The 16,948-nt window shown below is 49.5% G+C and overlaps 1 protein-coding gene across 1 annotated transcript in view; it reads right to left on the bottom strand.

Annotated features, from left to right (window-relative positions):
* The window catches only part of Itga9 (integrin subunit alpha 9), a 270,685-nt gene that overhangs the window by 171,509 nt on the left and 82,228 nt on the right, over positions 1–16,948 (bottom strand). The window contains exon 15 of the mRNA XM_060385077.1: positions 16,503–16,663. Coding sequence (XP_060241060.1) covers positions 16,503–16,663 — 161 coding nt within the window. The remainder of the gene's footprint in view (positions 1–16,502; positions 16,664–16,948) is intronic.

A 16,948-nucleotide genomic window follows, 5' to 3' on the forward strand; every position in this document is an offset into this window, starting at 1 on the left:
AAAGTCTATTTAACTTTTACATCAACTATCAGAAAGCTTATGTATTCACATATGCACACATGCACACACACGCTCGCACACAAATACCCTTATATTACACAACACCACTGTCTGGGTTCCACAGTGGAGCCAAGTACTTGGTTCGGCAGGGTGACAGCTTAGTACCACCCTTCCCTTTAATCAAGGGGTCTCTGCCCAGCTGCCATGCCAAGTAACAAACCAGCTTTCTACTTGGGTAATGGCTTGGTTTCTCCTCAAAGCAACAAAGGTTTGAACAGTTTCCTGAAATGGTTTGAGCCACTCCCCTGTTCCCCACTTCCCAGGCAGGGTAAGCTAGTCCAGGAAGCTGATGCCACTGAGCACATACAACCTACAATTGCCACCTGGCTAAAAACATTTATTTCCTAAAATCCTAAAGCTGCTGTAGCCATAGACAAGACAGATTTAAAAAGAGGGCAGACCCTCCAGTGTCCAGAACTCTTGTGCTCTCCCTGGAGCTCAGAGCAGGTCACGTTACCTGTCCAAGGCCACAGAGCTGGTTAGGTGCCAGGCGGAATTCAAACCCAAGACCTTGTCACTCGCCAGGGGAGGGCGCCGAGTGTGTTCAGCTGTCAAATCTCAGATTCCTAAATCTAATTTGGACACACATGCAGTATTATGGATGTAACTGGGTTCTTTATAAGGTTAAAAAGAGTGTATCAAGTGTTTAGCATGGGGTGAATGTTAAATAGCAGACAGCTACTGTTGTTAAGACTTGTTATTATTATTATTGTTGTTGTGTGTGTGCATACTACAGTGTTCATGTGCAGATCAAGGGACAACTTGCAGGAGTAGATGCCTTTCTACCATGTAGGTTCCAAGAATCCGATCCTCATTGTCAGGCTCAGGAGCAAGTGCCCCTACCTGATGAGCCATCTTGCCCGCCCAGTTTAAACACACAGCACTGAACAGATTTAGAAGAGAAAACAACTCCTCAGCAACCTCCTCTCACAAACCTCCTGGGATGGAAGTGGACAGACTTCCTTGAATGCTCCAACATTCATTCTGGCCCCCAGGACATGGGGCCAGGCCTCTTTTCAGAGAAGACTGCCCCACAGAAATGCCTCTACAGCAGTGGTTCTCAGCCTGTGGGTCCTAACCCCCTTGGCAACCCTCTGTCTCCAAAAAATTACGATTCACAACACTCTCAAAATTACAGTGAGGAAGTAGCAGTGACAATAATTTCATGGTTGGGGGTCACCACAACATGAGGAGCTGTATTTAGGGGGAGAACCGCTGCTTCAGAGGGAGCTTCTTGGAAGATATTGGTTTATTCTGCCCGGGGGCACTGCATGGCTCTTTGTGGTGAGCCTTCTGGCACCCTACACCCTCAAACCACTGGAGAGACCGCCCCCCCTAGACCCGTCATCGGCCAAGGAGTAAAGGAATGCTTTTTGCTCCTCGGGCAGGAAAAGAGCACACAAGTTCTGATGCGGCCTCTTGGCTCCCTGGACCCTGAGGGAAGGATAACCCACCCCAATGTCCTGTCTCCTAAGACCATGTCACAGGGTCTCTAGTCACTGGGGAGGAAAAGCACATTTCTGACAGCTTCTCCTCAAATTCTCTGCTAATGTGAACTGGAACTGCTCAGCATCGCTTTCTGTAAGTAGTCTGCCCACAACACTGTCCTTCGGGCGAGACGCAGTAGAAGCCACAGTCCACAGCGGCCCTCCTGCAAATGGCACACCATCTGTTGACACACGCCAGCAAGATGCAGTCTACTTGCTGACTAGAAGTATGCCCGGGGCCACCACCCAGGGGAGGGACTCTCAACTCTTCGTGAGGAGCTTTCACAAGACAGGGGAGACCCTGTGTTACCTGTGAGGAGGGGTCAAGTGACTGGAAAGTGTTAACACCACTCTCGGGGAGCCCTCCCACCTGTGGGGAGCCTCCCACCTTTGGAGAGCCCTTCCACCTGTGAGGAGCCCTCCCACACATAAGTGAGCCTTCCTACCTGTGGGGAACACTCCCAGCTGTGGGGAGCACTCCCAGCTGTGGGGAGCGTGCCCCTAACTGGTAAGCTCTTGTAGCTCCTGCAAGGAGGTCCCACATCGCCTCCACCCATCAGCACTTGTCTCATCCCCTGTCATTGTCCCCTCACTGCCAGGGTGATGGGAGCAGCATCTGTCCTTCCTGAGGATCATTCATTTATGACACCTACAGCAACTGCCAGCTGTTGCCTTTTTCTATCACTCCTGTGCCTGGGCACCTCATGTCTTCTGACTTCGGTGCTTCATGGTCCATGAACTCCGGGCACCCATGTCATCCCAGAGCTGGCAGTTCACAGATCAGCCCTCCTGTGCTGGAATCCGCCTGCAGCCAGGCCCTCAGGCACTTCGTGCACACATTCCCGTGTGAAGGGCCCCTGCAGGTAGTGAGGCTCTGAGTCTGCTCCAGGTGGAAGAGCTGCCGTGGGAGGGCCGTCTGCCGTGTGCTGCCCGTTTTCCCCGTGTAATTTATTACTTGCTTCCTATACTTTTCTTTCGTTTCTCACCATCTGCTTCCAATCACTTTTTAAAAATCCTCTGAATACCAATGAGATGAGTCTCAATCCATTCCAAATACGAAACAGGTAGAGTGAAAGTCGGGTGGGGCAGAGAAAGGGCCGAGGAAGGGGCCAGTGCTTTCCAGATTCCTCTAAGGATTTAGCCCTGACGGGGCTTCCTTCACCCGTAAAGGATGGCCTTGTGCAATGAGGATGAGGCAACTTACACAGACCATGTGCTCGGCAGGAGAGCAAGCCTGGCCGGCTCTAGCCACCCAGAGCAGGAAAACCCTGCAGTTCCCGAGCTTCACACACGCGCAATCAGAACTCGCTGCTCCCCACCCTGAGCGTGAGTGTCCGGAAGGCAGCCCTTTCTACATCACAGGCCGCTCCATGACAGGCCTCACACCTGCAGCCTTAAATGCCCCCTTGGTGTTCCTTTGTTTGTTTTGTTTTGTTTCTTGAGTCAGACCAGCTTAGAAATCAATATCCTAATTGCTCTTCCTTGAGGACCTAGGGAGTCCACCTGTCCCTCCACACTGACGCCTTCTCTATAGATTCATGGCCCTGACAGGAGAAGACATGAGGTGTGAGATTACAGAACTCTTTTAAATGATCAGCTCAGGGCAAATCAACCAAAACCTTGACTAAGCCATCTCCCGCTGCAGCTGAGGCCCATCTGGATGCAAACAGAGGCACCCGTGAGTGAACGGCCCCAAAGAAACATACTCAGTGCATGTGAGAAACTCAGGTTCAGTCAGCCTAAGTGCAAAGTAAATAGTTGGGCTCACCTGTTGTTTTTAACAAAAATCCCGATTGTTTGATTTTATCAACAAAGACTGGGGATCCAGATGCGGGGGTGAAAGCCTGCCAGCTCAGAGAGGCAGAGAAAGCACCCACCTGACCTTCCTCCTCAGGCGACGCCCTGGAAGCAATGCCCCTCTTCCATGATGTCTCAGACAATCTCCTTCAAATGGAATGTCCCTCCCTTCTGCTTCCTGTGCATCTCTCTATCCATCCTCCTGACTTCCTCTCTATAATGGTTTTTTTTTTTTTTTTTTTCTTAACAATCCTATGTTCACCTAGTACAACTGGTTGCTTGCTCTGCCTCTTGACCTATGGATCCCTTTGTTTAATCCTGTTTACAATATTCAAGCCGAAAGCTCTTGGGCTAAAGGTGTGCGATCAGGTTGAGCCTCACCACAACTAAAAACAGGTTTTTCCAATAAATAACACAATCATGGGGTTCACAGTGTGATCAGATATCCTGCAACACTGACCCGAACATGGTTGCTTCTCTATTGTTTTAGCCTTGGTTTATGTGGGCAATGCTCTCTTCACCTCCATGCTGTGGCAGAGACTGAAAGCTGTCTACCCAGTGCCCACCTCCCCTTTAACGGCCACACTTCAATACCTGCACCACCTAACACAGGAGCTAAGGGCCTGGCAAGATGGCTCAGCAGATAGAGGTGCTGGCTGTCAAGCTTGGTGAGCTGAGTTCAGTCCCTGGAACCCACAACTGAGGAGACAGTACACTTTCACAAGTTTTCCTCTGACCCAGGCATGTGCACACACACAGGCACACACACAACAAGCCACACCATGGCGAAACTTAAGTGAATTATAATTAAATAAGAGCTAAAATTCAGTTCCTCAGTTGTACCAAGTTGTACCACATCTCAGGGCTTGGCAGACATATGTGGCCAGTGGCCAGCATATTGGTTATTTCCGTCTTCACGGCAAGTTCTCTGGGCTATAAAGCTCGTAGAGTTTATAAGACATATAGCTATAACAGGTATTTCCCAACTGCCTTTTCAAGATGTGGATGATCAATGAGCTTTACGTCATTGGCAGCTCTTTAAAGGGCCTCAGATTAGGGCCCTTTGACCTGCCAGCGCCCTTTGACCTTCCCTTTTCTTTGTACCTGGAAAGGGAGCCCAGCAGCCACCTTGTGCTTGGGGGCAGGGCACACTGCTCACTAGCCTGCCATAGCCCTGTCCTTGGTGCCCTGCCATTCTGCAGCTTTTCACACCATGGGTAATCTCGGTGACCTTCTGACCCAGTCTCGGAAAGAACACTGCGAATCTCACCCTTAAGGTACGCCCTACCTGCACACTAGTGATGCCTCCATCCCAAGGTCACCGAAGCCACCTTTGAAGCTTCTGAACGTAGGGAAATTCTGCAGGCTCCACTTTCAAAGCGTCTTCTGAATCAGACCCCACCCTAGATGCTGTCTCCTCAGGCAGAGCTGCTGTCTCTTCCTTCAGATGGTTCTCTCTCGCTCTGCTCACCCTCCCATCATCCGTTTCAACCCAGCATCCATGTTGTGTCCTTTAAGGCTGGGAGCTAAGCCATGTCATCACCCTGCTCAGGTCCCTCCTGCAGCTCCTGCCTCACTTAGGACACAGGCACAGTCCTTCCTGTGACCCTGAGGCTCTGTGCAGTCCCGGCCAATGGCCTGCGCTCTGACCTCCTCCTATCACTTTGCTCCCAGCCTGGCCTCTCTCCTCGGCCTCGAATATCCCCCAATCCCTCCCCCATCTGAATGCTGCCTACAGGAAGGACTGCATGGACTCCCACGCCTCCTGCAAGCGATGGCTCAAATCCTGCCCTTGTCAGTGAGGTCGATTGACCTTAGCTGCATCCTCAGTCTGCATCCCCCCTGACCTTTCACCCCCACAGCCCTCATTACCTTTATTGTATCATGTCTCTCCTTCCACTGAGATGGAAGCCCCCAACAGCAAGAATCTTTTTCAGTTATGAGTGAAGCGGAGGCCCACCAGCCCCAGCACACAGTAGGCACAGCTCATTTCCTGAGCACTGTCAATCATGTCAAATCCCTGAGCCGCAGAACCAACATCAGCAACTTCCCCTTGCTGAGAAGACAGCCAGTTCATCTTGATTTGCCTTCCCTCCTGTAGTCAGGCCTCTCTCCTTGGCAGCTGTGTGGAATTCCTGGCTTATGGCTCTATGAAATTCAAAGGCATCAAGTTTAACACTGGGCTCTAAAAACCCTTCTCAGGAATCCATTCATCTCCTCTCTAAGACCTGGCATGCTCGCCTTGGTCCAGGGAACAGACTAGGTGGTAGTCTATTCATTACTGGAATCAGCTCCATCAGATGCTAACAGCCCTGTCCTGGGGGAATAGAAACCCAGCTCTTGAGCCACACAGAAATCAGAGTAAAAATATACCCTCCCATGAAACTGAGTGTACACATATCCAGATTCGAAGGACACGACCATTCGTGGTGCTGCTACAAAGTATACACGCCCTGAATCTAACATGTGAGACAGAGAGATCCAAACAGAGGGACCTGTCCTCTTCCAAACTGTCATGGCACAGAAGATCAAAGCCAAATAATCATTTTAGTCCAAAAGGACATGACAACCCAAGGTAGCACAGGCTCCAGAGGTGGCGTGGACACCTTCAGAGGACATGTGAACACCTGGGGAGGTTTGAGCTAACAGCGATGGGCCTTTAACTTCCTCATTTCAATAACTGTGCCATGGTTCCTGAAGAGACTATCTGCTTCTTAGCAAGTGTGCCTGATGTATACGCACAGAGAGAAGCAGTCTGGCAGAGGTGTGAAGTAGGCGTCCTGGCAAAGCACGTAGGACAAAGGTAAGCGGGCAGGTGCCCCGTGAAGCACTTTCCATGTGTCTGCGCTCATCCTCACATTCCTGTGATGTTTCAAAATAAAAATAGTTTACCTAAGACACATGTGCATGTGTGTATACGTTCATGCAGAGAGAGGAGGAGAGAAGATGAAGAGCATGCTCACAGCTATTCACAGCTATTTCTCAATGGTTTGGTTTGTTCCAAATTAATTTTAATCGAGTGTTTTCATGGTTATTATTTTAATCATCGCTGTTCAGATAATCCCAGATCAATCAAGAACTTGTTGAAAAAAAATGACTCTTTTGTTAAAGGGTCTAGAGTACCTTCCCCAAAGTCACAGAAAAGAGAATATGACCTTGATGGGGAGATGGCTCAGCAGTTAAGAGTGCTGGCCGCTCCTGCAGAGGACTGAGCTCAGTTCCTAGCACCCACACTTACAACAGGAATGGCTTACAACTCCAGCGTCTGAGGATTCAGCGGCATCTTCTGGCCTCTGCTGGTATTGCAGGCACGTGGTGCACCTAGTTAATGCAGGCAAAACACTCATACACATGAAAAAAAATCTTTTTAAAAAGAAGACACAATCTTAATAGGCTTACTAAAAGTAACCGATTTTTAACTATGTAGGCAAAAATTAAAATCTGGATTTACATTGTTGGAATTTTTTTTTCAAGTCAATCTGTTTAAGCCCTCAAGATGCTGGCCCTCTTATCCCAAGCAATGAAGCTCCAGGTAGGTGTCCCTTCCTTAAAACACTTATGACAATCACCCACCACAGACTCAGCCACGTGTGACAGAAGGGTAGGTGTGGAAGTCCACATGGAACTGGACAAGGTCTCAGACACAAGCTCTACCTGGAAGGAAAGACACAGGCCTCTTTCCAAACCTGGAGTCTGTGTGGACAGGAGGTTGGCAAGACAGCCCTTAGAGGCAAAGAGGGACCAGCTACTTAGGCAAAGGGCAGCTCCAGGCCTGTGGCCCCTGGAGCATGTGAGCTCACTTAGAAATCCAGAAAATTCCCTCAAATGACTTCTGAATGGATGCCTCAGGCAGGGACAGAGACTGGAAAGGATGGTGGCCCAGGGTCAGCGACCTGATACACTGTCCTTGCTGAAGGTAACTGAAAAGAAAGGGGCAGGGGCGGCAGCCCCTAGCGCTTACTGGATCAAGTCACTGGCAAGGAGAACAAAGTGCCAAAAATGTGACCCAAGAGCAGCCCTGCCACTGCACACTCATCGGGACTCAAATTCAAATCCAAGCTGAGAGAAACTGTCTGGGGCTGAGCAGGAGGCAAGTACTGCCAGTTCACTCCCCAGCTGCTCAGTGTTCTGCCATTTACTCATTTGCACAGGGAGGGCTGCAGGACAGACCCTCAGGACAGACACATGCGGGATGAGGAAGAAGATCTCAACGCACTTCAAGTAAAAATTTAAAGATGAATGGTGATACACTCTAATGAACTCAGGTAAAATACAGACCGCCTCTAAACCAGACAAACAAACATGGCTGTCACAAGCCCCGCAAATTCATATTCCTATCAATTTTCAAAGCCGGATGAAACAAGGATGCATGACTGTGACAAAGAGCTGTGTGTGAAGCATGTCCATTTACTAACAAACACAGCAGAGGTATGAGCTCACAGCAGCCGTTTGCAGGAGCCCACTGTTAGGTTTCCAAGAACTCTGCAGGTGAGGGCTCAACATATCCGTTAGTAAAAATTAAATCGCATAAACTCATGAGTGAAATGCTGATTTATGTCACTGAGTCTCAAAAGTCACGGTGGTGGTTAGTTTGCTGTGTTTTATTATGGTTAATGCTCCAGAAGGTGCTTAGAAGTCCTGGATATGCTATGTGAGGATGTGCCATTACACATTTCTTCCAAGCCAGCCTCAGTGATGTCATAGGGCTGCTTGAAATCAGCCATGGTGAAAATATTACATCCAGCAGAGGATTCAAGTTAGCTCCCTGCATCAAAAAGCTGCTAAACTTCGGGAGCACACCAGTGTTCTAGAAGGCAGAACTCCCGGAGCACCTGCCTCTGACGTCACAGCTCAGACAGACACTGCTGGAACTCTCTGGGGAAGCCTCTTTCTAGTTCTACAACTATGGGCAACTTTCTCTAACTGTCCCCCACACAAGAAGAGCCGAGAGCACTTGAGTTCAGATCGGTCACCTGTATGAGCAGTGTTACCGTCCAATGGCTGGGGAGTCAGACTTCCTGGGTCCAGGCCTGTTCTGGGCAGTTCCTTGCCTCCTCTATGCCTTATTTCCTAAGCACTGCAGTGAGGATGATGGCAGTGACCACTTTACAAGCAGGACTAGACAGTGACCATCACATCCCAGATACCTACCTGGTGCTGGCTACTCCTGTGACTGTCACCCAGAATGCTATACAAACTTATTTTCTAGGAATCATTTCCAGAGAGAGATTAATCACTAAAGGCTTGACACTAGTTTCTGTATTCTCAGAGCTCATGCTCTCCCAAACACAATGCTACATCCTACAGATCCTCACAGGGGAACCTGGCTGCCAACTTCCTGTTTCTTCCAAAATAAAATGAAGATGCCAAAATGAAAGGAACCAGGTAGGCATTGTGATACATGGGCCAGTAATCTCAGTGCTTGAGGGGTGAAGGCGGGAATATCAGGAGTTCAAGACCATCCTCAGCTACATAGTGGTCCAGAAGGCATCCTGGCCTACACAAGACCTCTCTCCAAAAAACCCAAAACAAAGAAAGAAAAACAACTGACAGTCAACTTTTAGAAATGAATAAACAGGGATGAGAGAGGTTGTCAGCACGTGCGAGCTTGAGATCAGGTTAAACAGAATAAACCAAGTTCAGACAGCACGGTTTTGTCACAGTCCTGTCGGTAGACACAGACATACTCGGACAGGGACTCTCTGAGGATTTTCCTCACGAGGCTGGCCTGTAGGCAGGTCTGGAGGGCATCTTCTTGATTAACGATTGATGGGGGGGGCAGCCCACTGTGGGTGGTGCCAGCCCTGGGCAGGTGGGCCAGGGCTGTGCAAGAAAGGCGGTTGAGCAAGCCTCAGGGAGCAAGTCAGCAGGCAGCATTCCCCAATGGCCTCTGCTTCAGTTCCTGCCTCCAGTTCCTGCCCTGACTTCCCTCAGTGCTGCACTGAACCCTGCAAGCCAAATAAACCCTTCCCTTCCCAAGCTGCTTTTAGTCAGTGTTTCGTTACAACCACAGAGAGCAGCTAGAACACTGGAAAATGGGCAGAACTGGAGCTCAGTCACTGAGCCAAGTGAAATAAGCCAGTGACACAAAGACAGGTTCTGTGTTCCCTCTCTGTGTGGAATCCTGGGGACTTAAATGAGACATGTTTAATAGAAGGGACATACTTTGGCCATGGAGGCAGAAGAGGAGATAAAAGGGGACAAAACAGAATGACAGTGGAGCAAATTTCAGAGCACCTCATGAATGCAAACGCCATCATGACACCTCCATGCTGTTGCTTTATTTTAATTGTCACATACTGAAGTTTGGTTGAAATCTAATTTACATAACAGTGAGTTTCAGCCACCATGCCGGTGACTTTAGTAACTGGGTCTACTCAGAGTCACGGCCTAAGACACGCCTCTCTCCCCAGAAGGTCTCATTTGTCTTTGGTGCTAGCAGCTGCCACCTCTCCCTGAACCCTCGGCCTCCAGAAACGCCTGGTCCACCTTCTGGCTCACTGAGTGTCCTTTTCTAGAATGTCACACAAATGGGACCCGACAGTGGGTAGCCCTCCTGCATCTCACACGGGCTTCTGGAAGTCACCCGTGCCACCGTGCCATCAGCAGTCCGTTCTCTGTCTCTGCTGGGTCGCACTCCATCCTACAGCAGATGTACCAAAGGGCACTCTGCGAGTAGCAGGTGGGCAGCTAAAAGGAGCAAGCAAGCTTTCCCACAGCACGCATGTAGCATGCTACCTTCCCCGAGGCACTGCAGCTTTACAGACTGACCAGCAAGCATTTGCAAGACATGCTGGGAAACTGACAACTTTGGGGAAGGAAGGGGAAAAGAGACGCCCTTTCCCTGTATGTTTTTCAGAACTGTTTTCAAAAACTCAGCTATGTTTCCTTAACACTCCCATACCTCAGGTCTGCCAGGCCCTACAGCTTTAAATATTTTCAGCTATCTCTCTGCATTATCAAGATGGCAGGATTTAAGCTATTGTTTCTCCAGATGAGGAAGGAACCTTTGCTGTTTTCTTTTCTCTTATTTCTTACATAAGAGTACTTTACTGCAACTTAATCTCCTTTTCTGCTTCTTAAACAAGTATGAATGTATGTGTGCATGTGTGGGTGTGTATATGTGTGTGAGTGTGCATGTGTAAGTGTGTGAGTGTGTGTTTGCATCTGTGTTATGTGAGTGAGAGTATGTGTGTATGTGAATGTCTGTGAGCCGGTATGCGCGCAGGTGAGTGAGTGTGTGTGTGTGTGTGTGTGTGTGTGTACGTGAGGGTCGGGGTTACCCGATCGCTCTGCAGACTCACAGCACATGACTGAGATGAGAGCTCACAGGCGCTTTGTGGGATATGAAAATGGAAGCAGACACCTGCTCAGAGCCCAAGGCATGATCTCAGCCCAGGATGGCACTGCCTGGTGCAAGGTCCTGCCAGGCCAGGAGGGGCACCTGTTCCTACAAAGAGGAGCCACAGAAACTTAGGTCAAGACCCCTTGCGAGCCCCTTCATGAAATGTCTTAGAGCCATCTCAAGGAGATCTGTGACGTCACCGAATGGCCAAAGAGCTTAGAGTACCATTCTTGTGCGGTTTGCTGTGTTTGTTACTAACATTATCACTACTATAGTCACTTGGACAGATGAGTGGTTCAGTTAGGCTGAACAAAAGCTTTTTTAGCTTTATCTTAACATGTGGGGCAGGAGAGAGATGGTACATGTGAGCTCAGTATGTGCTCTCCAAGGCTGAGTGTGGAGGTCAGAAGACAAATTTCAGAAGTCAGGGACTTTCACCATGCAGGTCCCAGGGATCAAACTCAGATTGTTGGGCTCTGTAGCAAGTGCCTTCACTTGCTGAGCCCGATGCTCACCAGCCCTCAAGGCTTCCAGAGGGCACTCCTGACCCGCACAGGAGGGAAGGAGGAGCTGGCCTCAAGTGCAGGATTCCCCCCACACCTGTGTTTGACTCTGCGTGCTGCTGTGGTTTCCTGGTTCCCGGAGGCTGCTCACTGGCCTGCCCCACACTTCATCCAGTGGAAAGTTGAGACATGCTCTCCTGGCACTGAGAGTGAGCCGTCAGTGGTGTCTGGGTACGCACACCTGTCAGAGAAGGAGTGCTCACGGAGGTCTGTTCCTGTCCTAGGCTCTCCTGCTTCTCCTCACACAACTTACTGTTTCCTCAGAGATATGAGCTCCATTCCGTATCAGAAGCTCCCTATGACCCCAAGTTCCAGCTAGCCCGATTGGTCATTCCAATACGGTTCCACGTGCTAGGTATTTGTTTCTGACCTACTTTCCTAGAGCAGGAGTTGGTCAAGGAACCATCTCCAGAAGTGAGAACATGAGGGAGGCTCCTTAGGGAGTAGGACTGTGACTAGGTCTAGCCCGTGGAGAGGCTGTGCCCTCAGGAACAGTCAAACCTTTGGCAGATGAGGTGGGAAAAGACATGTTAGTAAGAGTATGACCAAGGCTGCCAAGTGGGCTAATGCATGTGCTGTCAGTGGTACTTAGGTGTGGCTCTAAGAAGGACCATCCTACTTAAAATGCTACCCCTGATCAACTCCCAGCTCATCCTTCTGTTGGCATCTGGGCAAGAATACCACTGTGTACCATAATGCTTTCAATTCTCTCAAGGTCTAGTAATTTCCCCTTTTAACACACAGAATGGGTAGGCGCCTCTACAGAGACTGGGAAACAATGAAAATGGCCAGCATTCAACAACACTGTTTTGACTGCAGTGGGTTTTGTTTTCACAGTTGCTTTCTGCGCTGGGCATGCAATAATTGGCTTTTGGTTTATAGAAGAGTCCAACCCTCTTATTGTACAAAAGAGCTAAAAGTCATCTGGCTTAAAGAGAAATTACAAAACCAAACATTTAGGGTGTACAACCTTAACACAGAAAGGATGCCAAAGGCAGGCAGGAGGTACATGGCTCCCTAAAGACACACGAACTGAGTCTAAGATAATTGAAGAGTTAGAGACACTACCATGAACCCAGGGACCAAGGAAGAAGAGCATAGGAGACAGGTTCTGCAGAGAAAGGGGACACAACACCATGGTGGAAGAGCATAGGAGACAGGTTCTGCAGAGAAAGGGGACACAACAGCACATTTGTGGTGTACAAGGAGAAGATGAAACTAAAAAGGTAAACTGAGGCTGGGTGATTGAGAACCTTGAAGCCAAGAGAAGGTACTTTGGATTTTACCTGTGGCTCTGGGGTCTAACGATCTCCAGAGCACTTAGACAGTAGCTAGGATGGTTTGGAGAACAGGGAAAGACACGTGGGAAGCATGACCTCTGGGGAACAGTAAAGAAAGGGACTAGAACAGCCTCAGCACTGCTCCAAGAGGAAGATGAGGTTTGCCACACAAGTGGAACCTCCCTAGGGGTCCCCAAGAGCAGAGTAGAGTACCGCAAAGCTGGTTCAGGTATTGCAGGCCTCCACCGTGGAGACCATCGCCATATATGGAGCGAAAACTTAAGAGGAGAAAGAGGAAAAGAAAACAAGAGTACAGAACAAGCTTAAAGACAGAAAGAAAAATGCCTAAAGATAGCCTAAACAAAAACACACGTGGTCCCAGTGCCGGCCTGTCTGCCGGCCATATGGTGTGTGATAAGACTGGACGTTTGCATTTATCTTCCATGACTGGTCTGCAGAGCTGACGGGAAGGACCACGTCATGGTCCTTTAGCCCTGGCTCACGTGTGATCCCAGTCCATGGTCCCAAGCTGGGAAGTAATCTCTGTCACATGCCCCTCCCCCATGCTTGCTGCCTGCCTCACACCTCCCCCCCCCACCATGACCCACAGCCTCCACAGCTGTTTTCCCACAACCCCCTAAACCACGGGCCATGTCTGTGAGCTCCTAGGCCAGCTGTGCCACAGCTCATTTTAACAGTTCCTCTCGCTTCTGTGCTCCACCACCATCCAGGTCCTCTGTTAGGGTCCAGTCGGTAACTGCACAGTAAAGCTTGTGTCTTTCTCTATACGCCACCACCTCATCTGCCCTAATGGAAACAGCCAAGCACTAACTACAAGGTATGGATCTGCTATCAAAGGCCTTTTCTCTCCCTGAAATGGCCCAAATAAACACCCTCAGCCCCATCCTCCGCCTGCGAAATTTCTAACCCCCATCTCGGTTTCTGCTCTGATCGGCTAGGTTTTGATTGAGAAGCCGGGCTGTGGTGGTCACTGCAAGTCCCACCTGGGCCTCACTCGACATGCCAGTGGGATGCCATGCTAAAAGCGAGCTTTCAGATAAGTGTGGTGGTGTTTCATGCCCGCAGTCCTGGCTCTTGGGTGGCTGAACCAGGAGGCCTGAGCTTGAGGCAAGCCTGGGAGACGTATGAGTTTCAACCCAGCACGGGCCATGGAGGAAAACTGTCTCAAAAACAAATATTTTCTGTAGGTATCCAGTATCTATTATCATCTACACTGCATCTTGCTATGATGAAATACCTGGCAAGCAATCTTAAAGGAAGGTATTTGGCTCACAATTTAAGGGTGCCGTCCATCATGGTGGGGCAAAATCCTGCTGGCAGGAGCTTGAGGCAGGGGTCACAGGGCATCCCCAGTGAGGAAGCAGAGATGGACGCTGGTGCTCAGCTCACCTTCTCCTTTTTATGGAGTGCAGGGCCTTAGACTGGAGAATGGCGTTGCCCGACCTTAGGGTGGGTCTTCCCACGTCAGGTTGCCTAACCCAGGCTAAGCCCCCTCACATGTGTGCTGGAGGCTTGCCCCAGGTGACTCTAGAGCCCACCAAGTGTCATTCTAGTGTAACCACACGGCATGCCACGCAGTATTCTGGTGATTCCATGTCCTCTTATGCATGGGGATATGTCCCAAGACATTCTGTGGCTGCATGAAACTGTAAATAATACCAAACGTTACACATTTCTCCTAAATATACCTATGATAAAGTTCACAAACGAGGCAAAGAAGTAGCCAAAGAAAATAGAACCACAATATACTGTGGCAAAAGTTACTTAACATTTATTTTGGGGTTTTTTCCATATAATACCATTGGACTTCAGTGACCTATAGCGACTGATACCCCAGAAAGAGAAGCCTAAGAAAGGGGACATTGTACACATATAAAACAAAACAAAAAGCCATTTATCTAAAATCCAAATTTAAGGAGAAATCTTATATTTCTCTTTGTTATATCTGGTAAGTATTTATCCCAGAAGAGGCCAAAACAACCTCTGGACAGCCTTCCTCAGAGACCCCTGTAGGTACAGCTCTGCCCCAGCCTGCACCTCACCATAGCTTTTCCCCAAACGCACTAGCCCAGCCTGCAGCAGGTCCTCTGTGGCTCTGTCTGAAGCGACGGCTTCTAGCTGTTACGAACCATTTGCTGTGAAATTTTCAGCCAAAACAAGAAGTTGCAAAGAGCCTCAAAGGAAAGGATTTGTGGAACAGACTTAGCACAGGGAAGGCCAGAGGCCCCATGCCCTAGCAAGTGTCAAACATGGACATTTGATACATCTTGAGGTTTGCACACGCGCCCCTCCTGAGCAGCCCACACCCTCGTGGACACGCACAAAGCCGAGGAATCTAAGATCAAGAAGGGCCGGGTAGGCTTAGCGAGAGCATGGGTGGCTTTCTAAGTGGCCAGCAGCCCAAGTCAGGGGCAGCTGGCCTGGGCAGGCCCTGACATGAGTCTGGCAGGAGGCAGGGCCCAGCCCCATTGCAGAGCATCTCAGGGAATGAACTCATGGGCTCCAGGCCAGACCACGTGCCGCAGACATGGAGGCAATTCTCCACACACAGCCTAGACCCAGCTGTTACTATCTGACGCTGACCCCAAACAAGGCAACAGTGGGAAGACACTTTAATCCATCTGCTAGAAGTCCATGGCTAATTATATTACACTAAACTAAACAAAATTGGTGCTTATATAAGTCAAAAATGTTAAAATGTTGGAAATTACATATGGCCTGACCAAACAATAATAACCCTGAGAGCCTTTATCAGATTCCATGCAAAGTTTTAATATTTACTGTGCAATATTTATCTTTTTTTGTTTTGCTTTGAGACAGGGTCTGACCATATAAGCCCAGAAAAGGCTGCAACTCTTTAGGCAGCCAGGGAAGAATTTGAACTCATGATCCTCTCTCTCTCTCTCTCTCTCTCTCTCTCTCTCTCTCTCTCTCTCTCTGCAGCTTCCTCCCAAGTGCTGGGATTGCCAGCATGTGTCACCCCATTCTGGGCGACGTTGATGCTGAGGACTACTTTCAAGGTGAATATTCCATGTACAGTTTAGAGAGGTGGACCCTCACACTCAGGCTCAACCCCACAGGCATTGCACCAACTGCCCAGGCCAGATCACAGGCCTGTCCACCTTTGCCCTGGCTCTGCCTGTGGCTCAGTGGCTGGCCATTCCCACAGCAGTGAGCATGGCCCGGGCTCCCACCCTACACAATGATCACTCTAACATCACTCAAACCTGGTTTCCTGAACTACAGCAAATAATTTCAAGAGGAAAAATAATCTGAAGTTTACTTGGAGGAAAGAGACCCATCTCCCAAATTCACTCCTAGAGTCAATAGAAAGTGATCAACAAGATAAATGTAACCCAGCTAAGATGCATTAGCTCCGACTGTGGGTTCGTATGTCATATGGACCACTAAGAAAGGCATCAGCAAGGATGCCGTCTGAGACCCAGAGCACGGCGACTGCAGCTCTTCTCTCCACAAGTGCCAAGCCTCAGAGAGGAGATGAACCTCTCCCCACACCCCAAGAGAATGAGGCGCAGCTAGAGACTGTCACCAGTCTCCTGCCATGCTCTACCCATTTCTCGGAGGCTGAGACCTGCACAACAAGTAACAGGGGACCGGGGTGGGTGGCACTTCCCTCACACTCCCCATGACCTAAGCTCAGTCCTTGGAATAAGGGCACCGAATAGAACGGCTGCCACAGACTTGTTCTTTGGCCTGCACACATGCACCAGGGCAGGTGTGCTCCCTTCCACAACACAACAGCGTTTGTTTTTAAATAAAAGCTAAAGAGGATGTCTGACAGCTTTTAACTTTAAAAGAAGAAATACATATTGTGAACAGAGCTGTGAAAGTCAGAGCCTACATAATGAGCCAAAGCTAGCTCGTGCTCATCCCAAACGACCAACTGTGGAGATGGGAATGCGAGGGTTAAAAAGAAGAGGGGACTGACCTTGACATGGGCCATGTAGGGATGGCACATCTCCTCCATGTGGCTCAGCTGCAGCTTCTCCGAGACCTGGCCGGCTGTCTCTCCCAGCAACACAAGGTAGACTCTGGGAAGCTGGCCCTTCTCCTTTTGGGCCACATCAGCCGTCAGATTGTAGTTCAAACCTGACAGTAAATACGGATCAAAGATGTCAGCAAAGATGGACACACGGTGGTGAGAACACCGAGCCCCAAGAGACCCCACTCACAGTTCACATGATACAGGAAAACGCCCTGCAGCCCACACCAAGATCTTCTCAGAAGCCCATAGCCAGGCTATGGAAGAACCAGGATGGCCTCTGTCTTCCCGGGGAGGCCATGCATGTGGCAGATCTAGGGCTCTTCCTTGTTTAAACCTTGTGCTTCTGTGAGGTGCCAACAGAACCACCAATGCACATGTATGTCGGGGCT

Source organism: Meriones unguiculatus, chromosome 6 (assembly GCF_030254825.1).
Source record: "Meriones unguiculatus strain TT.TT164.6M chromosome 6, Bangor_MerUng_6.1, whole genome shotgun sequence".
NCBI lineage: Eukaryota > Metazoa > Chordata > Mammalia > Rodentia > Muridae > Meriones > Meriones unguiculatus.